The following is a 27521-nucleotide window of genomic DNA, read 5'->3' as shown; positions in this document are numbered from 1 at the left end:
TTTTAGTAATTACTTTCTTAGGGTGGGTTCATACTACAGAATTCTCACGGATAATGTCCGCGGAATGCCGTCGTGTGTCCACACGCGTGCCTTTCTGCCGGCTCCATAGACACCATTCTATGGGCCGGCGTATTCCACTATCCGCCGAAAGAAGTGACATGTCACTTCTTTCAGCGAATAGCAGAATACGCCAGCCCATAGAATGGTGTCTATGGAGACAGCGGAAAGGCGCGCGGCCGTGCACGCGGACAGACAGCGGAATTCCACAGAGTTTATCCACGAGAATTACACAGTATGAACCCACCCTTAGGATATATGCCTGGCATATTTACATTTGATTACTGTACATTTACCAACCACATCTGCTGAAGTTTGTTCTACATATCTACTACTCTTTCAGTTAATATTTTCTCATGTTGCACTTGCTCCTTCATGGTCAGCACCCAATCCTGTCTACCCTCACCATAGATGGGTCATATGGCATAGCTTACTCCACATATGCAGGGCCACCATGTCACACATTACCAGTCTACAGGTGCTAAGCAATTTCTACAGCCCACAGCCACAAGGGGGAGCAGTAATGAGCAGCTGCGGCTCTGCACATACCTGCCACACACAGGTGGCTCTGCACATACCTGTCACACGCACAGGTGGCTCTGCACATACCTGCCACACACAGGGGGCTCTGCACATACCTGCCACACACAGGTGGCTCTGCACATACCTGCCTCACACAGGGGGCTCTGCACATACCTGCCTCACACAGGTCGCTCTGCACATACCTGCCACACACAGGGGGCTCTGCACATACCTGCCTCACACAGGGGGCTCTGCACATACCTGCCACATACAGGTCGCTCTGCACATACCTGTCACACACAGGTGACTCTGCACATACCTGTCACACACAGGTGGCTCTGCACATACCTGCCACACACAGGGGGCTCTGCACATACCTGCCTCACACAGGGGGCTCTGCACATACCTGCCACACACAGGTGGCTCTGCACATACCTGCCACACACAGGTGGCTCTGCACATACCTGCCACATACAGGTCACTCTGCACATACCTGTCACACACAGGTGGCTCTGCACATACCTGCCTCACACAGGGGGCTCTGCACATACCTGCCTCACACAGGTCGCTCTGCACATACCTGCCACACACAGGGGGCTCTGCACATACCTGCCTCACACAGGGGGCTCTGCACATACCTGCCACATACAGGTCGCTCTGCACATACCTGTCACACACAGGTGACTCTGCACATACCTGTCACACACAGGTGGCTCTGCACATACCTGCCACACACAGGGGGCTCTGCACATACCTGCCTCACACAGGGGGCTCTGCACATACCTGCCACATACAGGTGGCTCTGCACATACCTGCCACACACAGGTGGCTCTGCACATACCTGCCACATACAGGTCACTCTGCACATACCTGTCACACACAGGTGGCTCTGCACATACCGCCACACACAGGTGGCTCTGCACATACCTGTCACACACAGGTGGCTCTGCACATACCTGTCACACACAGGTGGCTCTGCACATACCTGCCACACACAGGGGGCTCTGCACATACCTGTCACACACAGGGGGCTCTGCACATACCTGTCACACACAGGTGGCTCTGCACATACCTGTCACACACAGGGGGCTCTGCACATACCTGCCACACACAGGGGGCTCTGCACATACCTGTCACACACAGGTGGCTCTGCACATACCTGCCACACACAGGGGGCTCTGCACATACCTGTCACACACAGGTGGCTCTGCACATACCTGTCACACACAGGTGGCTCTGCACATACCTGCCACACACAGGTGGCTCTGCACATACCTGCCTCACACAGGTGGCTCTGCACATACCTGTCACACACAGGTGGCTCTGCACATACCGCCACACACAGGTGGCTCTGCACATACCTGCCACACACAGTGTTCATTCTCCGCGATAAGTATGGAGGGGGAAGGGATGCTGCACCAGGTGGTCCCTCCAGCCTCACACCATAGCAGGAGCTGTCACAGCTCCCACGAGCCTCACCTCTTCCACAAAGCGAGTAATATCATAGACTCGGCCGTGGATCACCAGCCAGAGCTCCTTAGCACTGTTTCTTTTCCTCACATCTTCCAGGGTGTAGTAGGTGACCTGAGACTCCTCACTGGGGCTGCCTTCACTGTTCGCCATTGCCAGTATGCACAACGCGTTACGTAACTCGTCCCGAGATGACTACTCTTGGCTTCCGTACAGCGACGCCTTACTCTCGGCTCATGGACATAGGTGAGGTCTCCTAGGTGACAACCAATCACATCCAAGAAGGTGGTTCACGTGAAAAGCTGATGACCAATCACGGAAGTCGGTGCTTTCAGGCCACTGACGAATTATAATATACGTCAAAAAGCGTAAAGCTCCCAGAAACTTTTATTTTTGACCTGGTTGTAGTCAAATACAGAGGGCTATAATATATTACGGACACCAGAGGGCGACCTCCTGCAAACTCCATACTAGTCTCTACAGCGGGCTACAAGGGAAGAATCAGTATGCTGGGCTCTGTGAGGAGGTCCTCCCTCTGGAGTCACTAAGCTAATCTACCACTAGTATTTGTTAAATGATTTTTATATATATATATATATATATATATATATATATATATATATATATATATATATATATATATATATATATATTAAATTAATATTAAACATTTTTTTAACATTTCAATGATTAGTAACACATATTTAACATTAAAGAGGTACTGCGGCCAAGTGTGAAAATCCAGGGCAGGTAAGGGGTGGTGCAAGGGGTGGGGAGCTGCTCATGACTAGTCACCGCTCTCTGCCTGTCAGTGTGCTCTGTGGGGACGATTGACAGGCAGACAGGCCACTAAGGGGTCTCTCTGCCTGTCAATCATCCCCACAATGCACACTGACAGGCAGAGAGCGGTGACTAGTCATGAGCGGCTCCCCACCCAGATGACTAGTTGCTGCCCCTCTCCCTGCTTAGCGCAGCAAAATAAAAATACTTTTTTGACTGCCGTAGCTGCAGCAGTAGCTCTATACTAGGATTCTGGGAATCATAGCAGCAGAAATCTGCTAATTGGCTCCCTTTAACTTATTAGCTGCCAGGCTTTAACAGGATTATGCTTTGCCTTCATGCACTCCTGCCTGCTTCTCTGGCTTCAGGGTCTGACAGCCCGCTCAGCCAATCAGTGGCTGTGGTGGGACAGCTGTCAGTGACCCAGGAGCCAGAGAAGCAGGCAGGAGTGTGTGCAGCTAAAGGATTATCTTGTGTAAAGCCCAACAGCTAATAAGTTTCAATAGGCAGTGGCGATGTTCTTGTAGTGGAATGAAAATCGGATTTTGCTATATATTTGGTACATGTGAACGCAACATATAGAGGTTTTCCTAGCAAAAAAAAAAGACTCTCCACAGGATCAGATGAGTTAATCTGCCCGCTGGTCTGCTGTAGCTCCTTATTCTGTGACATCACGACCAGGCTCAGAAATGTCCGCTCAGTCAGTCAGTGACTAGGGCACGACACCTCTGTAGTCACTGACCAGCTGAGCGGACAGTACCTGCTGGGTCAGAGGGACAGGGACGCATAAGTATAATTTCTTTACTATGTTTGCACCACCCCAGCCTGGATTGGATTGCACCGGAGTTCTCTTTTAACCCTTTCAAGCAAAAGTCAGTCTGCTTCAGATGCTCACTGTTTAGACAAACAGTGACCGGAAGCTGCAACTAAACTTTCAGCTGATAGCTGAAAGGGGGTCCAGCATCGGCAATTGCTGGCTTTGGTGGATCAGTAACGGTAATTGGTTTTGTAAAAAACACATAGGATTACATTGGAATCTCTGGAAAGAAAATGCAAATTTTAACTTTTCACTCTTACTTTGCAGTTATTCCTGTGAAATGCAGAAAGGGTTAAATAACTGAATGAATGTAAATTTAAAGACTTGAAAGAGTGAAGATTTCAAAATGGGTTGGATTGTGGGGGGTTTTAGCATACAGGCCTCTAAAATATACTCCAAAATTGAACTGGTGCTGATAATGAATGTAGTATTACTATTTTCCTTATTGGCAGAGACTTTCAAATGTAGAGAAATGCCCTTTTTTTACATTTTTAACAACATTTTGGAGTTATTCACCAAAAAATTCTAAACCTATCAACTCAAATTTACCACTAACATAAAGTAGAATATGTAACAAAAAAAACAATCTTGGAATCAGAAGGATTGGTAAAAGCATTCCCAAGTTATTGATGAATAAAGTGACACAGGTCATATTCATAAAATTTGCCTTGGTCCTGAAAGGGTTAAAAAGTACTGTGCCTATTTTCATTTTTCACTATTTCTACCCAGAAGAGCTTCCCTGGACAATCCTAGTGATTTCAGAGCCATCCTATCAGGGTAGTGGGCGTGACGGGCTAATCATGAGTGGCTCTGGCACCATGGGATTATAATAGGTTTCTGCAATTAGCAGTCATTTAGTCTTCTACTATCTCCTGGTTCTCACCCAGTTTGTATAAGGTAGTTTCAAGGTTCTCTTTTAGCTTCTGTTCTCTCCTGGTGTTTGACCCGTGCCTTGTTTAAGGTTTTGCTTCAGTTCTCTGTTTTGGCCCTTGGCGTTTCTTCTACTATTTATTTTTACTAGTCCCTTTACGGAACTATTATAGGCAACCACTAGATCATAGGGCATTAGAGGGAACCAGTCACCTGAAATTCGCTAACGCCATCAATTTGTGCTAATACAGTCCCTAGAAGACTTCCCAAACATGTAACTATTGCCTGCATCCCTCCCTGGAATACCCCACAAACATACTTTGATAAAGTCCTGTTCTGTATGCAAATTCATCTCAACTATTCATCTAGGCATTTGCTTTGGCCAAAGTAGTCACAGTCCAGGGGCCAGCCATTATTGTTCTAATCACGCCTCTGTTGGCATAATTCATATCGCTGTATTATAGTTTTGCCACAAACAGGAAGGCCTAGCAGTGCATAGATGTCTTCATTCCAGCGGACATGCACGGCAGCTGTACTGTGCATGTCCAAAACAGCCTCAGACTCAGAGCTCTGTGAAGGAGAATGAGTTTAAGGCTAATTTGTAGCAACTTTATGTGCAGTACAGCAGGCATAGGATGCTGCTGTACTGCACATGTCCGCCAGAATGAAGACGTAGGGCTAGGCCTTCCATTGTATTACGGAACTATGATACAATGATGTGAATCACGCTTATAGAGATGTGTTTACAACAATGGCTGGCACTTGGACCCTGACTACTTGGGCCAGAGGAAATGCCTAGATGAGAAGAGATGGGACTTTATCAAAGTATGTTTGCGGGGTATTGCAGGCAGGGATGCAGGAAATTGTTACATGTTTGGGAAGAAAATGTTTAGGTGTGTGAGAAGGGCTAAAACAGCATTTTTGTGCAATGTCAGTGGTAAAGGCAAGAAGTAAATAAGTACAGTTAAGAAATAGTTACATTTAATTTTTTTTTATATATATATATATATATAAAAAAAACTCTCTTCCCCATAATAAAAAAATCAAATCACGTCCCTTTTCCTCCTTTTCAAATGAAAATGTAAGCAACAGATAAGCACATTTGGTATCGCCATGTGAAGAAAGTGGCCATGTTTTTGTAGCACTGGATAACCCCTTTAATGGCACAAAATGACTATGTACTTTATGGCTGTCTGGTACTTAGGGTCCATTTACACAGAAAGATTATCTGACAGATTATCTGCCAAAGATTTGAAGCCAGAATCTTCAGATCTTTGGCACAATCTGTCAGATAATCTTTCTGTGCTCATTAATATATGAAAACATTTACATACAAGAAAAAAATAATGATACTAAGATCAATATCCCTATATACAGTTACCATATATTGGTAGATAGCAGTTCTACACTGGATCTGCAGACCATGTAAATGATGACAGTGTTATATCCAGTGACTCACAGGTGACCCCCTTCTATGAGTCATTCAATTTTCTTTTTCTTTTCCATCCAGCCATCCCACCATGACTCTTCACTACAGAATCTGCCAAAGAGACAGTCTAAATTCCTTGTTCCAGTTAATATAGTAATAGGTCACTCTGAGCTACCATGTAGTAGTTTGGTCCCCCTGTGTCTGCATATAGTAGTTAGGTCCCCACTGTACCCCCATATATTAGTTAGATCACCTTTGTACCCCCATATAGTAGTTACCGCATGTAGAGGTTAGGTGCCTCTGTACCCCCATATAGTAATAAGGCACAGCCCCCCCCCCCCCCCCCCCCCCCCCCCCCCCCCCCCCCCCCCCGCATCCATATAGGGGTAAGATTTCTCTGTGCAGGTAGCTACGCTGTTAGTTAATATCCCCCATGTAGGCATTTATTTGTGGGTAGTCCCAATGGTATTTAAAGTTTCCTTGTTGGGCTAGGTTTACATCACATTTTTGCCCTATTGCTTGGCTACATGTCGGGAATCTAGGAAAAATCAATGCAGAAGCCCAGCGTAGGGCCGATGGCTCAGTTGACTTGTATGGACAGGATGTAGTCATTGTGTGACTATGTTCTGTCCATTTCCCATACGTATACAATGGCGCCTTGGATTATGAGCAAAATTCATTCCGGGACCGTAATGCAAATTACTCTTAAACCAAAGCAAATAATTCCCATAAGAAATAATTGTAATGCAGAAAATTGGTTCCATGCCCCTAAATAATATTTTTTTTTATTATTCTGAATAACATGTAAAACAAATGAAACAAACATTTAGAAACAGCTGAATATTATATTATCATATAATATATCTTATATAATATCATATTATAAGTTACTGTACAGTATTGGAGAGGATGGGCTGACAGATACTGCAGGGAGCAGGAAGGAATGAGCAGTTCAGATGTGGGCACATACATGCAGCACTCTCTGTCTGGGGAGAAAGGGGTTACAGCTATGAAGAGATTACCCCCCACAGTCCTGTCCCCTGATGTAAGCCCCAGCCTGAAGTGGATCTGCTATGATTTGAAAGGTGAGGGAGACTTCATAGGTCAGAGTACAGTGCTGTAGATCCCGCTATGCAGACCATGCCCCTGCCCCACTCCCCCTCCCACCCAGTACAGGGAGCTCTTAAACCAAAGCAATGCTCTTAAACCAAGTCACAATTTTGAAAAACTGTGAGCTCTTCTTGAAAAATGCTCTCAATCCAAGTTACTCTTAAACCAAGGTACCACTGTACTTCTTTTGTGCAGGACTGAAAAGCGTGGAAGAGTCAACGGAGCCATTGGCCCCACGCTGGGCCTACTTTAGCATCCTTTTCTCCTAGATTCCCGACATGTAGCCCATTGTTGGGCCGAAAATGTGATGTGAACCTCACCTAACCTAGAAATGCAGTACCACAGTGCTGACAATGTTTTTCTTGGGGGAAGGGCACACGGCTTTGATCGCGGTTGAATCCCACTGCCTGAAAAGATGGATGCATTCTTAGGGCTGCCTGGAAACATGGATACATAGGTCTCACAGGGATGCATCTATCCAGGCAGCGGGATACAATGGCAGAGCGATCAGGATGGTATTCGGCCTCTCTAGGCGTGTTAGCTCATCTCTAGTACCTATCATCTGAAACCTGTACTGCCTAAAATCTATTATAGACATCTTACTGCTTTTATTCCTTCTTTGTTGTTACAGGTAACAGTCTATGTTCTGCTGCTACCAATAAATGTAGGACACTAAACTCTACCCAAGTCACTTCTCAGCCCATGTTGCTTTCACAGAACAATCTGTGATGATTCAGACACCGCGGTATTCAGTCGTCAGGGGGCGGTACTGACGCTTAGCAGCGGTTCTGCCGTCAAGGGGGCGGTGCCGACGTTTAGGGGCGGTTCTGTTGCCCTGTTGGGGGGAGGAGCGGTATGGACTTACAGATGTGTATATTGTAATGGCAGTAAAACATGAAGGAGCGGATTGCATTTGATGCTTTTATGTATTTTCGCTAACTATAACACATTATATCGCCGCACAATCTACTTCCGCCCTCCCCATCATGGCGGATGTTTGCTTCCAGGTCATCTGACCCCGTCACCGGAAGTGGGACCTTTCGCGGCGAATTTTTCGTATTAGGAGAATGGAGGGTAGCTCTGATGACAGTGGCCTCTCGGCTCTGGAGCCTGTAGTGAATCAGTGGGTGCTGGAATACTTCTTTCATCTCTACGTGGATGCCTTTAAGAACAGCAGAAACGAGGACTTCGTGCAGATCCGGGATATGGTCTCAAGTAAGTGCGTGAGATGTGGTGTGAGGGCTGCTATACTGGGTGGCACCAAAGGGGGCGCCAGCTGACAGTTTATATAGGATCATTGTAGTACTGTAGTGTGTTTACAAGCAACAAGTAGAGAGAGCATCAGGTTATGTTTTATTGGCAGGTCTCCCCTTTAGGTTATGGTGCAGAGCTAATCACTGGGTTCAGTTAAGGAGATTTGGAGTTGTCTTGTGCACTCCCCTTCCCCGGGTGTATGCTGCTTCTTGTGACCATTTCTTCTTCATGTATACAAAAGTGTAGTCGACTATGGTATTGTACACAGCATAAACGTGTGTGTGTGTGTGTGTATATATATAAATATATATATATATATATATATATATATATATATATATATATACACACGAAACAGATCCTGTCATATGGCACACAGCAGCATCTGTTTGATCTTTACATTAAGGGTACAAACCCACACACCGTATACGCAGCAGATACGCAACAAATACGCTGCAGATTTGATGCTGTGTTCAGTTATTTAGATCTAATCTGCGGCGTATTTGTTGCGTATTTGCTGCGTATCGCAGAAGTAAATACGCTGCGTATACGGTGTGTGGGTTTATACCCTAAAGTAGAAATTGCTGGGCCAGAAGCACCCCTTCCGCATTTCCCTGAGTTGGGAAAATGCCTGACCATGCTGACAGTCCGCTCAGCCAATCAGTGACTGGAGCAGCGTCCCACCCCAGTCACTGACTGGCTGAGTGGGCTGTTAATCAGCCGGGTCGTGACATCATCTGAGAAGATAATCCTGGAGGCAGGGGTCCCGGAAAAACCGATCCGGCTCTGGACAGGTGAATAGTGGTGTTTTATGTCCCCCCCCCCCCTCCCCGCTTCTCCCTTAAACGTACACAAAAACTGTGGACCCTACCTGGTGTTTCACCTAGGTTTACCAGGAACTTTTGAATAATTGAAAAGGATTTATAACAATTGGCTGCCACCTTTTGTGGAGTTCATAAGAGGGCAAACACTGTGACAGCTTCTGTGTAAACTGTAAAAGCAGTTAATAGGGTCCTTTTTACACCATTTGTCGTCTGTGGAGGCAGCAAATGAGCTCCAATTGGCAAGATCTGGGCTTGTTTACATTGCCTTTACACAACATGACAAATCAAGTTTAAAGATCTCAAGCGGCTGACTATACTTACCAGCCATGCTGCTTGTGAGCTGGCTTGTCTCCTCCAGTCAAGCCGCTAGATGCATCTTCAGGCCCCACCTCCTCATGCTGTAAATAAATAAATATATATATATATATATATATATATATATATATATATATATATATAAATATAATTTTTTTTTTTTTTTTTTTTTTAAATCATTAAAGTGACTGTACCACCAGACTCAGGCTGAAGCACTGGAGGCGTGCCGACCCACCCCCAGTGGGAAGAAACCCCAGCCCCTCCATGACGTGACTCCATTAGATTCAATAGAACCCTATAATAGAGGGGCAGGGGTTTTGTTAGAGCAATTTCGACTGAGACCTCAAAATGGATCTCCCAGGTTACTTTGTCTGTGAGCTTCAAATTGCGAACTTCCCTGGTATGGAGGAAGGGAAGAATGTCTGGCCAAAATGAGTAGACAGTCATACACCAGTCGTATGCAAATGCCTCACTCCATGGTGGAGTGAGTCCACTTTATTTATAGCAAAGCTTGACCAACTCTCTGAGCATGTTCCAACGAGTTGACCAATAACGTTGAACATATACATAGATAGGTTAAAAGAAGACAAGGTATGGTAATGCCTAATATGGTAGCCAAGAAATCGTACATAGTAATGGGTTTTAGCTCATGGCATAGTATATCTTTAGCCTAAGACATATGCTGATCCTAGTGAGAAAAGTGGTGTCGTGTGCATACTGTAACCAAGACCCCCTCCCCCTAAGGGTGGGTCAGCCCGCCTCCAGTGCTTCAGCCTGGGCCTGGTGGTACAGTCACTTTAAGGGAGAAGTCCTACAAACACTAAAATCATCAGGTGGGGGGAGGGGTGGGAAAATAAACCAGTAAACTCACCTCTCCTTGTGCTTCATACTGCCGCTCCTGCGTCCTGTTCACAGCAGCTGGGATCCTGCAACTCTGCTAGCTGCAACGTCAGGTCCGATGTTGCTGCTGGAAGAGCCGAGTATGTGACGTACCCGATTTCCAGCAGATGATGACATCTGGCTGCTGTGAACTGGACCAAGGAGCGTCGCAGCAGAGGCACGAGGAAAGGTGAGCTTACACGTTTATTATGTTCTCTCCCCCCTGCCTGCCTGCCAATTTTAGTGTTTGTGGGACTACTGCTTTAACATTTCCATAATGCCACAGCTTTTCTTTTTTGGTGTTTCAATTTTAAATGGAAACTATCAGTAGATTAGAATAATCTTACCTGCTGATATGGCCCTTTTTTCGTATGGAGGATGAAGGTAAGTTTCACCATTTCACCTGTGCACCATTTCCATGTGGTTTGAAGTTAAATTTCTAGGCTAATACTGCGGTTTGGGGCATTGGGGGCGGTAGTCTGCCCCAAGTGCTCCATACTGCTCCATTAGCCTAAGGATTTAACTTTAAACCACATGGAAACGTAGCCGAATAGTGTATCTGTCATCCTTTTACTATGTTAATTAACATCTTTATTTTTCTTTTCTCTAGTTTTAATCCAGAGACGGTTAAAATGTGGGGAACAGAACTCCCAGGTTTTACGGATCATGCAGCTTCTGTCTTGTGTAGAAGAAGGGGGGGATCTTGGTAAGTACTAAAACCTCCTTTTCTGGATGGAAGGTACCTCCCTCATATGTTTTCCTAGAAAAGCTACACATTGGTTCCATTGGATTACTATGGGGCTATTCTGCATGCATATCTGCTGACCAGTCAGTAGTAGAAATCAAGGCTTCAGTTGTGGATTTGTGCCACAGATTTAAGAAGTAAAAAGTGATATATAAAACCTATATGGAGGAAACCCTATTCTCATGTCTTCGGAGATCATTGGAAAACTTATCTTCATCCTGCACATGAGATAGAGAGAGATAGATAGAGATTATATATATATATATATATTTTTCAGTTCCATGCATAAGAAGCACGTAAAATTTACAACCCCCCAACCCAGCCGATGGAAGACAGCAGTATCGTATAAGTGAGGGAACAAAAGAAAAAAAAAAAAGGGGAGAGAGAGAAAAAATAATTAGGAGGAGGAAGTAATAAGAGGCACATTAATCCATCAACCCCCTATTCCATTTGGCCCATAACACATTATATTTCCGGAGAGCCTTCTCTGGCTGTCTCCTTGCAGAGATCTCCTCAAACTTATTAACCTTTTGAACCAATACTTTTCACTCCTCCAATGTAGGGGGAAGCAGGGCCATCCATTTTCGAGAAACCATCACCTTAGCGAGTGACCATAATTTATTAATAAGGGACCCTTCCTTTCCATCATTTGGGTATCCCCCAAGAAGATTAAGAGCAATATTATCTTGTAAACTCAAAGCAAGCATGCACATGAGATATTTATTTCTCACACTTTTTTATCATTAACACTGGAAAGAAAGTCATTCCTTCTTTTTCTGTATGCCAATGAATGTCTCTGTATCTTCAGACTGCACGTTTGATGAAGAAAAGAATGAGACTCCCCTTGAATCCGCTATTGGAATACTAGATGCAATGAGTCAGGAGAAGACATTCCCTACAGATCTCATCAATACAAACCAGCAAATGCTTAAAGAAGCAGTAAGTTTTTAGCTGATACCTGTTTCTATTAAATCTGGAGGTCACTGTAGATCTCCTAGATAATTCTCTTTAAAGAACATTTTACATAAATCATGTCCAATGGACAACAATTTGTGGCTTTGAGATGTATACCCTCTTCTGATAATGATTCTTTGCTGAAATGATGGGTGTTTTTAGGGGATATCTCCTCCCAGGTGTATTCCCCTGTGTGCATTATGCAGTTGCAGGAGGGAGTCTGAATCGGCAAGTGTAGAAACGTTTCCTTAGGTTCACATGTGAGTTGTGGTTTCTATGGTTTCCAAAAGCATGATGGTGGTAATAGATGGATCCATCCATTTTAATTTTTTAATATCAGCTAAAGAATATTCCATATGTTTCAGTCTGGATTTTTGGTTTCAACGGTCTATTACTGGGCATTTACTTGCTGTCAAAAGCTTAACCACAAAAAGTAGCCTTAAGGTGGGTTCACACGTACAGGATCTGCTGCAGATTTATTTTGAATCTGCAGCTTCAAATCGGCTGCAGGTCCTGTACATGTGAATGCACCTGCACAGTTGTCTCATTGAGCAGATTGCTTTCATCACATTTCTTACAAAGCACACTCCTGGGTTACAAGAGATTACTACTTATAACTCTTGTAAACCTTGTTCATGTTCTTTTATATATATGTCATGTCTTTATCATATTATTACTGAGTTTTCCCGTTCTATTTGGAGTATAGTATAACAGGTTTTTGATTAAAAAAAATTATCCTATAGGATACCAGAAACCTCTCTGGACCTTTGTAATCGGTTGCTTTTGATAGTTGAAGAAGGCTATAATCACACAGAATTATACAAAGATAAGAGATTAATAACATAAATAGTACTTAGCTGCAGTTACAGATGGGACTGATGCATAGTTATTCCACAATGAAATGGGGAAACCCTTTGTATATTATGCTCATCTCCTTTAATGACCACCAGGGTGCTGGGCCCCTTCCATTCCTGGTCCCAGCTGAGGCTGACTAGAAGCTACGTACCCCCGGCTTTTATAGTAAGTTTTGAAGGAGGGTGATGCGCTTTCAAAAATGTCTATGTAGACCACTGATGACCATGAATGGTATTGACGTAATGTTTCCATTGCTTTGCATATGCATGTATTTCTCAATCACAATAGGTACATGGTTTTACAATTAGAGCTACAAAGTTTGGACAGCTGGACACAACTGTTGACAATATTGGGGAGGTGTATTGGCTGAACAATTGACATTACAGTGCTTCTACATATTCCCACACACAGCCAATTACAAAGCCAGCTAAGATAAGATAGACAGATTGCAACAAATAAGACAATAAGATTGCTCGTTGTTGTTTCTTTTGTAGCACAAAAAGCTTTGCAGCTGTCCAGAGTGCTTTATACTGTTTCCTGTTTTTAAGCTCTTTGTAGTTTACATTACCTTAAAGTGTCAGTGATTTAAAACAACTTTTGACATGTAATAGAGACATGCAAAGATGAGTCCAACAGCATTTAATAGCAATTATTGGACTCTTTCATCTTTGCATATTATCAGTTGGCACTGGGGATTGCAAACACTTCAGCATGCATCCACCTTTCTACTTGCCCACCCAGACCTGGTACCAAGGTGATGTTAAACTTCTTTATCTCCTGGTATGTTTAGATTGGTTGGTGTTTGTGTGCTTAGACCCCCCACAAATAACTAGAATGAGCCCAATATTCCTGCAGGAGCCAATTGCTTCTCTCTGCTTATTCTAGCAATAGGTTGGAGTTATGTGTGGGTCGTCATAACAGTCTTATTTATTGTCTTGTTTCTTTTCCAGGCAGTGGTAGCCTGTATTCAGAAGCAGCAGTTTAGCAGAGCCAGGAGTATCCTGAAGAAGCACATTACTAACAGCAGAAGTACAAGAGTGAGTAGCAGCAAGCATTACCACTACATCACACCACCTGTTGTTAGGGCCAGTTCACAGAGTAAAATCAGTGGAATTTTGCGGCGGAACTCTTCGCCACAGAATCTCACCTGCTGTCTGTTTCAATGAAACATTGATTGCTTCAGAATTCAGCTACTTATATTGGCTAAAGGAGAAGTCCGACAAATGTTTTATTAAAGTATTGTATTGCCCCCTATAAGTTATACAAATCCCAAATATACACTTATTACGTAAAATACACATAAAGTGCTTTTTTTTCCCTGCACTTACTACTGCATTAAGGCTTCACTTCCTGGATAAAATGGTGATGTCACGACCCGACTCCCAGAGCTGTGTGGGCTGTTGCTGCTGGAGGGAATGATGGCAGGGGGACACTGAGGGACACAGGGCACTGGAGGGACACTGATCATCCCTCTGCCATCCTCTCCAGCAGCCACAGCCTGCACAGCTCTGAGAATCGGATTGTGACATCACTATTTCATCCAGGAAGTGAAGCCTTGATGCAGTAGTAATTGCAGGGAAAAAAGCACTTTTTGTGCATTTCCTGTAATAAGTGTATATTGGTGATTTGTATAACTTTTGGGGGGCAATACAAAACTTTAATAAAAAATTAACTTTAAATCTGAAGATTAGGTATGTGTGTATGTATAAGCAAATATAGGAAAAATGTCCGCTCACCAAAACGCTGTAGTGGTTAACTCAGTTGGCAATGGTATCCCAAAGCACGTGGAAAAACATTATTGCGGGCCACATCCCGTAAGACATCGGAAAAAGGTGAATATCCACAGCTTCTTAAAATATAAGATTCTTTGATCCAGCATCAAAACATAAAAAACAAACAAAAATTGTGAACAGTGAGCTAAAAAACGCTGCGTTTGTGTTTTTTAGCTCACTGTTCACAATTTTTGTTTGTTTTTTATGTTTTGATGCTGGAATAAAGAATCTTATATTTTAAGAAGCTGTGGATATTAACCTTTTTCGGATGTGTGTACGGTAAGGTTTACAGCTTTTTCACAGGCTACAATATTGATGAGTTGATTTAAAGGGGGTGCCAGAAGTAAGGCCCACTGAAGGCCTATTGTTTGGATAACATATTAATATAGTCCTCAAAAACTCCTTTAAGGGTGGGTTCACACAGGACAACTCGCAGCGGAAATCTCGCTGCAGGATCCGCTACGAGGTAAGGTCCTGGCAGGTCCCTGTGAATACATACAGGGCTGTGGCTTGTCAACACACTGATTGGCTTGGTGGCAGAGCAGGAAGCCAGGATCCCGTGCAACAAGGAGACAGGTAATGTATACAGACAGCTGGGAATGTATACAGATAGCCGATGAAGGGGTTTAGGGGGTGGCTGAATTACATACTCGCACTCGCATACTCGCAGTATGTAATTCACAGAGACCTGCCAGGACCTTACCTCGTAGCGGATCTCACAGTAGCCACTGCACGCTGATTGGGACAAGCTGTCTAATGACAGGTACAGTTTAAAGGGAAATAAACTATTGATAGGCTGTTAATAATTGGCATGGGTGCTGTGTCAGCACACCGACAATCAGCCGTGCGGCACCTTCATTGCACTGAGAATGAATTCAGTATAACAGCGGAGTACTGCAGCCTCAGCTTCTAGTGAAGAGAATAGCTTTGAGATTCTGTGTCTGTCCCACATGGAAGCATTTTGTTAAACTGATTTTTCTGCATTTCCTGCAATATTACATGTGTATGGGCTCCTTAAAAAACAAAGTAATCACATGTGGCCTACTATCAGTGAAGTATTGGCATTGTCTGTTCAAATGTTAGCAATTGTGTTTACATGTTCATTCTTCAGCGCGGACAAAGCAGGAGCGCGCGCCTCCCATAGACTCCCATTATGAGAGGGAGGCTAACTGCATTCCGCCGCGGAATTCCGCTATTTTTGCTCAGTGGGAACGGGGCCTAAGCCAGATGATTGGGACAGTCATGAAAATGTTTTCAACAAACTCTGCCTGGTGTAAACATACCCTTAGAGGTGCATTTGGATTGTGAGCCCCCTTGGGGACAGGGACTGATCTGAGGGATGTAAGGCACTCAAGAATAAGTGGTATAGAAATAAAGGAACATATACTACACCTGGTTTGACTGGGAGGACACAGAAGTCCATGGGTATAGCTGCTGGCATCATAAAGCTCCTGCTTCTGTGTGTGTGTGTATATATATATATATATATATATATATATATATATATATATATATATATATATATATATATATATATATATATATATATATATATATAATATATTTATATATATATCACCTTTATAGTAATTTGTGTGCAGATCACGTCTCTTCTAGCCCTTCTCACTGCTATTGTGTTATATTTTAGCAGCTACGTGCAGATCTGATGCATATAATCCAAGAGAAGAATCTAAAACATCCATTAATTGCAAATTTTTCCTTGTCTACAATCAAAGAGAAGGTTTATAGTATGTTTGAGAACCAGATTCAGAAGATTCCATCTTCCCTGCTGAAGGTAAGACATTGCCATTATCTAATATAGCCATTCATATCCTGTCTTAAAAATATTTAAGTACCACCTGTCATCAGGCAGCACCAATGGATCTAATTGCAAGTAGTTGGGGATGCACACTGGAGTCCCACAATCCCAGTAGTATAGATCAGTGTAACATGATTCACAGAGTCCAACAGCATCCAGATAGAGTAAAACTTCAAAGCTTTATTGCAAAGCCAAGTACAGCATACAATGTTTCGATCCACACCTGACTGCAGTTTAGGAATATAAAAATACCACTAAGTGTATGGGCTGATCTGTGGGGTTCCAGGAGTCATGCCCCTGCTTATCTAATATTGATGACCGACAGCTATTCCTGATGTGCCTTCTCCACCATCATCTTCCTTATGCCTCCTTGCTCAGTTAAAAACATTAAAAAGGCAAGCATCAAGGATTAGTGCACACCTAGAAAATTATTATAAAATAGCAAAATAGCTTTATTGACAAGGGCTAAGACATAAACATTTCAAATCAAACAACTACATGCCCAAACAATACCTGGGGAGGTGAAACACACTGTGAAGGTAGCACAATAAGCAACATGGTGGGTAGGGAAACAGGGGAAAACACAAGTATAGAAATAGAAAATGAATGGCCCATAAGGGCCAGAACAAGAATAGTAAACAATACCACCTTGTTGGTGCACAAGGTCCCAAACACACAGTGGGTGCAGTGACTCCATGCATATAGCTGTGCAAGGGCAGCTTCGTCAGGAGTTTTCGCTTGCTCAGTTTGGCTCATGGGAAGAGGAAAAAAGTCACTGCCAGATTCCTATGTGGTTTAGGATCGGCAGGTTGAAATTCACCCGACTGATCCCTTTCTCCCTGACATCTGCTGTAGGTGTCCATAGTTTTATCAATAGTAATGTATTTGGCCAGCTTTATACTTACTAACCTATTGTTCTTGTTTTAAGCTTGCACAAAAAGATCCTGTCCCCAATTTAAATGGGGAGTCCAAGGAATCTCTTAGCCCAGATAAGCAACCTGAGCCGATTATGGAAAACGGATCTCCCCAGGGTGAGACTTCAACACCACATCATCTGTCTCCACCATCCCAGAGCAAAGTGGTTACTAATGTGGAAAAGAAAGTTGAGTAAGTATATTCAAGGAATATTTCACAGCTTAATTTTTGGATTATGATTGTAATCCAAATTGTGGACAAAGGATTAGTATTAGTAATTAATTTACAGCCCATGGATTACAATGGGTGACTCTTTGATTTTTCTATGGTGTCTTAACAGCCAGTGAACAGATTTATTTTGGAAACAAAGAACAAAAAGAAAGGCAGAGCGCCTCATAGAGTAGTACCTCTAGATTGAAATAATGATCTAACACATGTAAAAAATCACTGCTCACCTTTTGGGATTGTGGGATCAGAGCCACAACACCCAACAGCACATGTAATGGTGTGTCCAACACACCTCCCAGGGTTTGGGGTAGCAGCAGTCTTCACAACAGGTCTAGACCGGGCTCCTTGTGCAAGGACCCATGGAGTCAGGTAAAACCAAAAGGTGCCAAAAATGACAAAAAAAAAATAATTGACCTGGAGATTGCTCTCACCACCAAACAACGTAGTAGAAACCGATGTTCACATAAAACACGATTTATTCAGTCCAACAATAACTCGTTTCAGGGCTATGGCGCCCCTTCGTCAGATTCAGGACAAACAACCTGGGTTGGCACCTTTTGGGTTTTACCTGATTTATTTTGGGGTTTGTAGTGAAGATCTTATGCCAACCATCTCATTAATATCCATTTCATCAGTGTTCTCCTGAGATTTATTCATAATGTGCCCACCCCATCTTTTCACTAATGAGCAATACACAAATAACTTCAATTCTAGAATAGGTCGAGGCCCAAATTGACTTGTGCCTCAATGATTTTAGGATCATGCATAGTTTATCCAACCTGGTAGGGTTGTACAAGATTAGAAAGACATAGCTACTGTCCACCAGAAACAGCACTGTAGCAGACTCTGGGTTGCCTCTGGTATTGCTGCTAAGCCATATTCCAGTGGATATGGCTGAGCTGCAATACCTTTCATACCCTTGAGTGGCAGTGTTTTTTGTTTTTTTTCCCTATAACGAAAACAGCCATGTTTTCCGATCGTGACACATCTCATTTTGATTTTGTTATGGTTGAGGACCTCCCAGCTATGTATTCTATGAAAAGGCAGGCTCCACGTGGAAATTGGAATTCATGAGCTGTATGTCCTTCTTGTCTCTCTAGGTCAGAAGTAGACTGTGGTCCTACGTATAGCCTGTCTGCTATAAGATCTAAGTTCTTATTACTCTGTCAAGATGAGAACCCAGATGTTAAAATCAGACACCTATGTGAGACAGACTTCTGTAGGGAAAACACTCAAAGTATCTCTGCTAAAACCCATAAGAGTAAGAGCCCCCGTGCTTGCTCCCCCAGAGAGGAAACATCTTCCAAAAGTGAGATGGGAAAACAGAGATGTTTGGTGACTCTGCACCAGTTGGTCATGGAACCGGACAGTCAGCAGGAAAGCGAAATCGAAGAGGAAGATAAAGAGGAGAGGGAGATTGTAGTGAAGCCCCAGCAACAGAAGCGTAGCAGCGCAGCTATTCGACGATTGTTCAACTCGCCTACCACAAGCAAAAGGAGGAAAACATTGTAAGCGCTTAATGCATTCCATTACCGGATGTGAATTGTATAGATTTAAAGTAAACCTGTCACAAATCTCTTTAACCCCTTATTGTTAATATAAATATCCCAAGACATCTTTTATTTATATATGATATGTCACAGTGATCTAGTGGCCCATTATGCTCAGAATATCCTGGACAGGGCTGTGTCTGACTGCTTTGCTCCTGCTGCAACAGCAGAGCTCAAAGCAAAAACTCATCCTGGCTATTTAACCCCATGGGGATGGGGAACCTTTGGTCCTCCAGCTGTTGTAAAACTACAATTCCCATCATGCCATTAAAGGCTGTCCAGGCATGATGGGAATTGTAGTTTTGTAGTGCTGCCTGTTCCTTTTTAGGCATCAATGGGGATCTCTGCATTCGGACCACCACCAATCAGTACGTCTTACATGTTGCCATGTAAGGGATTCTGTCACCACATTGGCAGCCCACCAACATGCCTTCTGATTGGTTTCCATGGCAGCCAGAAGCCTTCTGAAGGCCCTAAGGCCTGCTATGGGTGTCTGAAAAAATTGCATAATACAGTGGCTATCTAAGTTTCTTGTCGGCATAGCTACTGTAGAAGTGCAGTGTATTAGTTAAAAAAAAGCATAAAAGAATAAAAATAACATGTATATGATATTGCCTTGTCCTAAATGACCCAAAGTATAAAAGTATATAATTTTTTAAAAAGTTAAGTAAGTTAATGTGAACAGTATTTTGTTTATCCTCCTCCCAAAACGGAAAAGATAACCTGTGAAGCAAAAAGAACATAAAGGGAAAAAAAAGTCCTTAGAAAAAAAATAAGCATTGAAGAAAACTGACAAAACTTGAACCCCAGACAAATTTACCTGCTTACTAAGGCTAGGTTCACACTGCGTTTTCAGCATCCGTTTAACGGATCCGTTTTTTTTTTGCAAAAAAAAGATGCATTTGTGTGCATCCGTTTTTCTATTGACTTCCATTATAAAAAAAACAGATCAAAACGGATGCGTTTCTTTTTTGACGCACAATAAAGTACTTTTTTGACCGTTAAAAAAAATGGATCAGTTAAACGGATGCTGAAAACGCAGTGTGAACCTAGCCTAAGGGATTATACCCGTTTAATCAGAAACATAAGTTACATCATTTATTATATAGTGGTTAAATAGTATGTGAACGTGTAAGAACCCTTTATATTTTAAATAATATTGAGAATTGCCCCTCAGGAGCTACGTCTGACAGCAGAGGCAGTTTTGTAATAAGACTTGTGTTTGGTAGTGATTTGGTGCCTCTGTTTCTTCTGCAGAACAGACAACCATGTCCCAGACAAGGACACTGTTGTGGAAGAGCAGGACACATGGAGCGATGAGGATAGTTTGTTTCAAGAAAACAGTAAGTGTGTTCTATGGTTATGGTAAAAGAGAGTAACATGCATTGAAAACCTTCAGCCTCATTTATCAAAAATTGGACAAACTGGCTTTGTTTCCCATAGCTTTCTTCCAGAATACTTATAAGGCTGGGTTCACTCTGCGTTTTTGCAATCCGTTTAACGGATACATTTTTTTTTTTTTTTTTTAACGGACAAAAAAAAGTGTCAGCAACGTTTTTGTGTCCATAAAAAAAAAAAAACAGATCCGTTTTGATTAGTTTTTTCTTATAATGGAAGTCAATAGAAAAACGGATCAAAACCGATGCACACAACTGCATCCGTTTTTGCAATCCGTTTATCATCCGTTTTTTTTTTTTTTTTTTTAAAAAACACGGATGGAAAAAAACGCAGTGTGAACCCAGCCTAAGTGGAGAAATCACTGCAAGATCACTTAAACACCCAGGTCAGATGACTCCCAGTGCTTTTAGGCGAGAGCATATCAATCTACAAGGATGTTATTGATTCTGCAGCTGTATGAACATTGTGCAGCTGTGGGGGAGCAGTCTGTCCATAAAAGAAAGCAGATATGTTTTATTACCATCCCTGCCTTCCCATATGTTGCATACACAATGCTTAATGAGTGCCATGTATACAGTTCAGGAGGTGTACATGATGCTTCCTAATCGTCATATCGATCACATGAGACCCAGAGCAGCTCTACAGTGAATATCAATGGGGCTACGGGGAAAATCGGTAATTTAAAAAAAAAAAAAAAAAAGTATATGTTAATAGTATATATTAATATTAAAATGTCCCCCGAAGGTCCTCTAAAGGTAATAATAAAAACTACATTAAAAAAATATTAAACATGGCCACTAAAAGCCTAAACCATAGGTTCTAGCCTAGGCCCCTATAAACATTTCCTTTATAAAGTATAAAGACTTTAAAAAAAAAAAAAAAAGCTATTAAACAGCTATTTTAATGTATTAAACTGTTATTAAAGGGGTACTCCAGCGGGGGGGGGGGGGGACTTTTTGCTGGGACTGGGGAGGAGGTGGCTGAGGGAAAAGACGTCCGGCGGCAGGTCCAGCATCTCGGCGCTCCGGTCCTCGGTTCCCGACCACTTCCTGGTGTCTGACGTGGGCTCGAGACGTGACGTCTCAGGTCCGCTTAGTCAGCCAGTGATGGAGGCGGGATCCGTATCGTCTCGGGCCCGCATCAGACACCAGGGAGCGATGCGGGACCGGCTGCTGGAACCGGGGAGGTGAGTGGACGTCTTTACCCTCAGCCACCTCCTCCCCGGTCCTAGCAAAAAAGTGCCAAACCCCCAGCCTCCGCTGGAGTACCCCTTTTAATGTGAAAATTTTTTTTTTTAATTTGTCTCCTGATATCATAAAATAAATAGTAACATGTGACATATAAAAATAAATCTATATGTATCACAGAAAAAAAACCCCATCTGAATATGTTTTAGCTTTTAAACCTGCATATTTAAAAAAAAAAAAAAATAAAAAAAAAAATTGAGGAATTTTGAATGGAAGAGGACTCCATGATATAAAATATAAAATCCAACTTCTAATTCTTTCAGAATTAATACAAACTTAGTAACGTTCCTTTCACTTAAAAAGACCGTTATTACCGATGGAAAGTTAGACAAATTTCTAATGTACATTATTTATGGTAAATGCACATATACTGCTATTTCCCTTAATTTAGTAGATCATGGAGTGTTAGAGTTCTGTCCAAAACTATGACGTCACAAATCACTTGTAATTCCTATTACACACTGCTGAACACTCCAGCAGGGGGCTCACTACACATAGAAGTCAATGAGTACCATTGACTTCTATATATATATAGTGCGCCCCCTGCTGGACACTCTATGGATTAAATTGATTTGTATGTAAAAATATTATGTACAGTCCGTTTTTGATTGAATACATTTAGGAAATACTTTCGAAAGCAGGTGTCCTTGCTCCCCAAAGTATCCCATAAATGTATTCAATAAATACATTTGGAGGGCAACGAGCAGGGAGGGAGAGAGGTGCCTATGCATCTAATTACCTCCCCCCTCCCTTCCTGCTCGGTGCTGGACACATATACACAGTACTACTCCTCCCATGATCTGCTCATAGTATGAGCAGATGATGGGAGAAGTAGTACCAGGGCCATCACTAAACAGTCCGTCCACCCCCCTCCCCGCCACCGTCATATATGCACTGTACTACTCCTCCTATCATCTGCTCATAAGATGAGCAGATGATGGGGGAGTAGTACCTGTGCTATCCCCATCACATCGCCCACGCCACTCCTCAAACAAGGGCTGCTTCATGCCCCCTCCGCTACCCCTCCTCCCAGCTTCAAAGTTGTAACTATCCCGCCGCTGACCGCCACTGTCTGCTCACACTGCATGCCGTCCGGGGACACCAGGAAGCATCGGGCGCGCCATGCTCCCTGCGGGGTGGGGGAGGGCTGACGCGGCCGGCATGCAGTGTGAACAGAGAGCAGCGACCGGCGGCGGGGAGTCAGCGGCGGGATAGTTACAAGTTTGAAGCTTGGAGGAGGAGGGGTAGCGGGCTGTGATGTGATGGGGATAGCACAGGTACTACTCCCCCATCATCTGCTTATACTATGAGCAGATGATGGGAGGAGTAGTACAGTGCATATATGGCGGCGGGGAGGTGGGCGGACTGTTTAGTGATGGCCCTGGTACTACTCCATACTATGAGCAGATGATGGGAGGAGTAGTACTGTGTATATGTGTCCAGCACCGAGCAGGGAGGGAGGGGGAGGTAATTAGATGCATAGGCACTTCTCTCCCTCCCTGCTCGGTGCCCTCCAAATGTATTCATTGAATACATTTATGGGATACTTTGGGGAGCAAGGACACTTGCTCCCCAAAGTATTCCATAAACGTATTCAGTCAAAAACGTACTGTACATAACATTTTTACATACACATCAATTGAATCCATAGAGTGTCCAGAAGGGGGCGCACTATATATAGAAGTCAATGGTACTCATTGACTTCTATCTATATAGTGCGCCCCCTGCTGTTCACTCCATAGGAATTACAAGTCATTCGTGACGTCACGGTTTGGGACAGAATTCTAACACTGCATGTACTACTAAATTAAGGGAAATAGCAGTATATGTGCATTTCCCATAATTAATGTACATTAGAAATTTGTCTAACTTATATTAAATTAAAAAAATACCTTTGGCCGGACTTCTCCTTTAATCATGGTATAGCTGTAATAAGAAATAGGTGTTACTTATAGTAAGATGTGTCTAATGTGCGAGAAATACCTTAAAGTTGCAGCTTTTCAGTGTTCACTCCACGAGATCAAGGAGAATACTCACACAGATGCAAACTTTTGCGTAAATTTATTTTTCATTACACCGGTATCTCGTACAGGACTAAATCCAATGCTCACAGGCTGGCGTGTTCCACTCTCAGTCCAAACCATCCAACCTCGCGGCGGACGTTTCGGAGGACAGGCTCCTCCTTCCTCATGCGTGAGGAAGGAGGAGCCTGTCCTCCGAAACGTCCGCCGCGAGGTTGGATGGTTTGGACTGAGAGTGGAACACGCCAGCCTGTGAGCATTGGATTTAGTCCTGTACGAGATACCGGTGTAATGAAAAATAAATTTACGCAAAAGTTTGCATCTGTGTGAGTATTCTCCTTGATCTCGTGGAGTGAACACTGAAAAGCTGCAACTTTAAGGTATTTCTCGCACATTAGACACATCTTACTATAAGTATCGCTGTTGTATATCGGATTTAGTGGAATCCGCTGGATGTGCATGGACTGATATACTACTCTAGTAGTGCGGTGTTGGTTATTTATTGTCATAAGAAATAGGTGAACATATAATACTGACGCTTGGTATGGTTTTTCTGACTTCTTGAAAGATGTATGCATGAATAAAGATATGTGTCTAAAAATAATATTAATGCACACGTCTATTGGGGTAGACTACAAGGAAAAGTAATTTAGTAGAAATATGTAATGTCATTTGGAAGGTTAAGGCTGTATGGAATCCCTGTCTGTAACATATTTATCCAGTATGCCTCCTGAGATAATAACTTGTGTAGCCAGCCTCTGCCGTTGGGCTTGGAGTCCTCTTTTTTTTTTTAAAGATCCTTTACGAGTGTGATGCTTCTCACCAGACCTAGACCAGGCCTAGCTTGTGAACCTGGTATTGAGAGGGTGTAAGCAAATACATGTTTTCACTTTTTTGTGTGCTAAAAAGTAGAAAGTGTCTGGTCATAAACAGGAGGAGACTGGTCCTCACCTGGTTAAAAAGCGTCTGGAGTACAAGTGCATGGAAAAGTCAATAAGATGTATGCATCAAAATGCTTCAACCTTCAGTATAAAACATTACTTATCTGTTTTTGCAGGATCTTCAAAATCTGGCAACAGCACAAGCAGTTCAGGAAGAAGGAAGGTAAGCTGGCTGTGCTGCGGTTTTTTAACTTGTGGTTTCTAGAATATCAATCTAGATACAAGGGTATTTTGGAGGTTTGGTTCATATATTTATTGTATGTCTTTTGAGAATTTCATATACAACAATTAAAGGGCCATACAAAGCTTTGTTTTAAAAGAATATCAACCTAACAGATTTGCCTGCTGAATACCCCGCAAGTGGATGTGATGCAGTGCTTTCACTTTAGCCAGCATGTGTATGTATGTAATGTCATTTTTTCTTTTTATTTAATTTTATTTGCAGAAATGGACAGAAGAAGAAACAGAATGGATAAAGATGGGTGTGGAAAAATATGGGGAAGGCAAATGGTCTAGGATTTTGAGGAGCTATCCTTTCAAGCAGCGCACAGCCATCATGATAAAGGACAGGTGGAGGACTATGAAGAAACTTTCTCTGGTGTGAAGGACTTTATCACAGGGGTCATGTCTAGTGCCACCTTCACCAATGAATGATCTAGCTTCTTATCCAGCTACTGTAAATATGCCTTATATTGTCTCTGGGAGACTGTAAAACTCACTGTGTGCTGGACACACTTCTACATCATCCATATGTCTGTAACGGTCGCCGTTATACTATTATTTGGTTCATTAGCATTAAAAATCAAATGTTGAGCTGGGTTTACAACCCAACCTTGCAGAGTGATGTTATTGGAGTCTTAGGGTATCTCCACACTAAGGAATCCCAGCAGATCACCTGGCACGGATTTTGCAACTCGCTCGTGAATGCTGGCGCTGCGTCCATCTCTGCTGGTTCCATAGGCTTCATTCTATGGGTTGCCAGATTCCGTCGTCCTACTGAAGAATGAGCGGGTTCTTTCTTCAGGCAGACGGAATCGGACAAACCATATAATGAAGTCTATGGGACCAGCGGAGATGCGCATGGCTGCGAGCGAGCTGCGGAATCCGTGGCAGGTGATCTGCCGGGATTTCTTCATGTGGACATACCATATCGATTCCCTGCCCATTGGAAGGCACCTTTTTTAATACTGCTTTATAACTTATCTGATGTTTTAACTGTTTCTAAGGCCCTGTCGGCGATATCACCCCAGTCATACAAAGTAATTTCTCCTACGTTATATATATTTTAGGTAAAAATTTAGGTAAAAAACTCTTTTACCAATATTGCAGGCTACACCTGGTTTGTCCCCCAGCTACCCCAGGAATGAAGCAATACTCAAGTGCACCCAAACACAAAAATGTACTTATTTGCCATCAATACCTAATGGTGTTAGTTCCTGCTGTCACCATTCCCTTTTTTCTGAGCAGGCCTTACCTGTGTCATGGCGGAGAAAAGGAAGCACTGACTGTTGGATCATTAACTGGATTAGTGGCAGGTTAATACATTGTCTAGTACATTCCCCCCCCCCCCCCCCCGTCCTCTTTTTAAAGGGGTACTCCAGAGAAGAAAGTTTTTTTTTTTTTTTCTGTTAATACATTGCTTTAATATAGTAATATTATTTAGTGATATAACTTCATTAAAATAAATGTATAGTTTTATCTTTATATATCCACTTTCATTGAGTAGCAGCAGTAAGGGGAACACGGATAACCACTGCTCTTGGTGTACCTCTTTAACACCTTAACTTTTAACAACAGACAAAATATTTTTTCAGATAAATCCATGTGCAATCAATTTTAAGAGGGTCATTACAAAAAAACTTTTGACGTGTTGCAGAGACATGTCAAAAATTTTGATTGTTTGTGGTCTGTGTGTTTAGATCTCCACAAAGCTCTAAAACAAGCAGAGAGAAGTGCATGGCTATGTACTTCACTCTCTGGCTCACTGTGTTTTCCATCTCCGGCGCCACGCTCCATTGTGTTCAGTGGGGAGTTTTGGTGCGGGCACGCACGGATGAGCCCGCATCCGAATTCAGCGGAGAAGATCATCCAGCCAGTACTGCAGTACCGGACAGTCTCTTAGAGTCGGAACATGGCCTTAATAAAGCAAATTGTTTCATTATCTTGGCAGTCTGCTTATCTGGGAGAAGTCTCTCAGGGCTGGATCCAGCTTTTCCATGCACCCAAAGCAGCACAGAAGCCAAAGGCAGTAGGCTGATAAGCCGACAGCCAAGCTAACAAACAGCTTTGCTTCGATAATACTGTAAATTTGCTCATCTCTAATGGAGATGCCATTCTTTATTCCTAGTGTTCAGTACTAATGTTTGCATCTTATTGTGTGTGTGTGTGTGTGTCGAAAAAAGGCTGACTAAAATGGACTAAATAAATGGACAGGTCTAAGGCCACTTGCACACAGATATTTAGTTGTTATAGCTTAGTGTCTGTTACCACCCGAAATCCTGGCCTGACACAACTTGCCAGCCTCATAGAGACCTATATGAGTCAATATTTTATGTGGCTGTGCCATGGAGTAAGAGGTTTTACAGAAAAATAAGATATCTGTCTTTATTTCCCTTTGTCCCCTGAAACCACACCACTCTCTTCATAGGCTGGGTCTGATATGGCAGGTCAGTTGCAATCAATGGGGATGACTGACAATACCAGATATGGCCAATAGACAGACAGAGCGCTGTTTCTGAGGGGGGCTGCT

General features: G+C 42.9%; 2 protein-coding genes across 6 annotated transcripts in view; one reads left to right on the top strand and one right to left on the bottom strand.

Annotated features, from left to right (window-relative positions):
• CYB5B (cytochrome b5 type B) overlaps nucleotides 1-2295 on the bottom strand; it is a 37539-nt gene extending 35244 nt beyond the window's left edge. Inside the window, exon 1 of one of the 2 annotated variants that reach the window (XM_069966108.1) lies at nucleotides 2059-2295. In XM_069966108.1, coding sequence (XP_069822209.1) covers nucleotides 2059-2202 — 144 coding nt within the window. In that variant the 5' untranslated portion in view covers nucleotides 2203-2295. The remainder of the gene's footprint in view (nucleotides 1-2058) is intronic. The other variant, XM_069966107.1, reaches the window with a different exon arrangement.
• Nucleotides 2296-7686: 5391 nt separating this feature from the next.
• TERF2 (telomeric repeat binding factor 2) lies at nucleotides 7687-26340 on the top strand. 4 transcript variants are annotated; one of them, XM_069966103.1, is made up of 10 exons: nucleotides 7687-8270; nucleotides 10938-11033; nucleotides 11881-12011; nucleotides 13832-13918; nucleotides 16305-16448; nucleotides 17401-17579; nucleotides 18716-19123; nucleotides 20423-20508; nucleotides 24889-24935; nucleotides 25218-26340. In XM_069966103.1, the coding sequence occupies exons 1-10, from the start codon at nucleotides 8123-8125 to the stop codon at nucleotides 25374-25376; spliced, it is 1485 nt and encodes a 494-aa protein (XP_069822204.1). In that variant the 5' UTR covers nucleotides 7687-8122; the 3' UTR covers nucleotides 25377-26340. The 4 variants fall into 4 exon arrangements, with proteins under 4 accessions (XP_069822204.1, XP_069822205.1, XP_069822203.1 ...); XM_069966104.1 differs by having other exon boundaries at nucleotides 16302-16448; nucleotides 18905-19123; XM_069966102.1 differs by having other exon boundaries at nucleotides 16302-16448.
• Nucleotides 26341-27521: the final 1181 nt, after the last annotated feature.

Source organism: Dendropsophus ebraccatus, chromosome 4 (genome assembly GCF_027789765.1).
Source record: "Dendropsophus ebraccatus isolate aDenEbr1 chromosome 4, aDenEbr1.pat, whole genome shotgun sequence".
Taxonomy (NCBI): Eukaryota; Metazoa; Chordata; class Amphibia; order Anura; family Hylidae; genus Dendropsophus; species Dendropsophus ebraccatus.
Note: the sequence above shows the minus strand (reverse complement) of the source record. Positions and strands in the feature narration are given on the sequence as shown.

Bases quoted from the DNA above. Each gene is read 5' to 3' on its own strand.
- TERF2 (XM_069966102.1), top strand. From the start codon at position 8,123: ATGGAGGGTAGCTCTGATGACAGTGGCCTCTCGGCTCTGGAGCCTGTA. The intron at 12,012-13,831 runs GTAAGTTTTTAG...TTTCTTTTCCAG, and splicing joins AGCAAATGCTTAAAGAAGCA to GCAGTGGTAGCCTGTATTCA. The intron at 24,936-25,217 runs GTAAGCTGGCTG...TTTTATTTGCAG, and splicing joins GCAGTTCAGGAAGAAGGAAG to AAATGGACAGAAGAAGAAAC.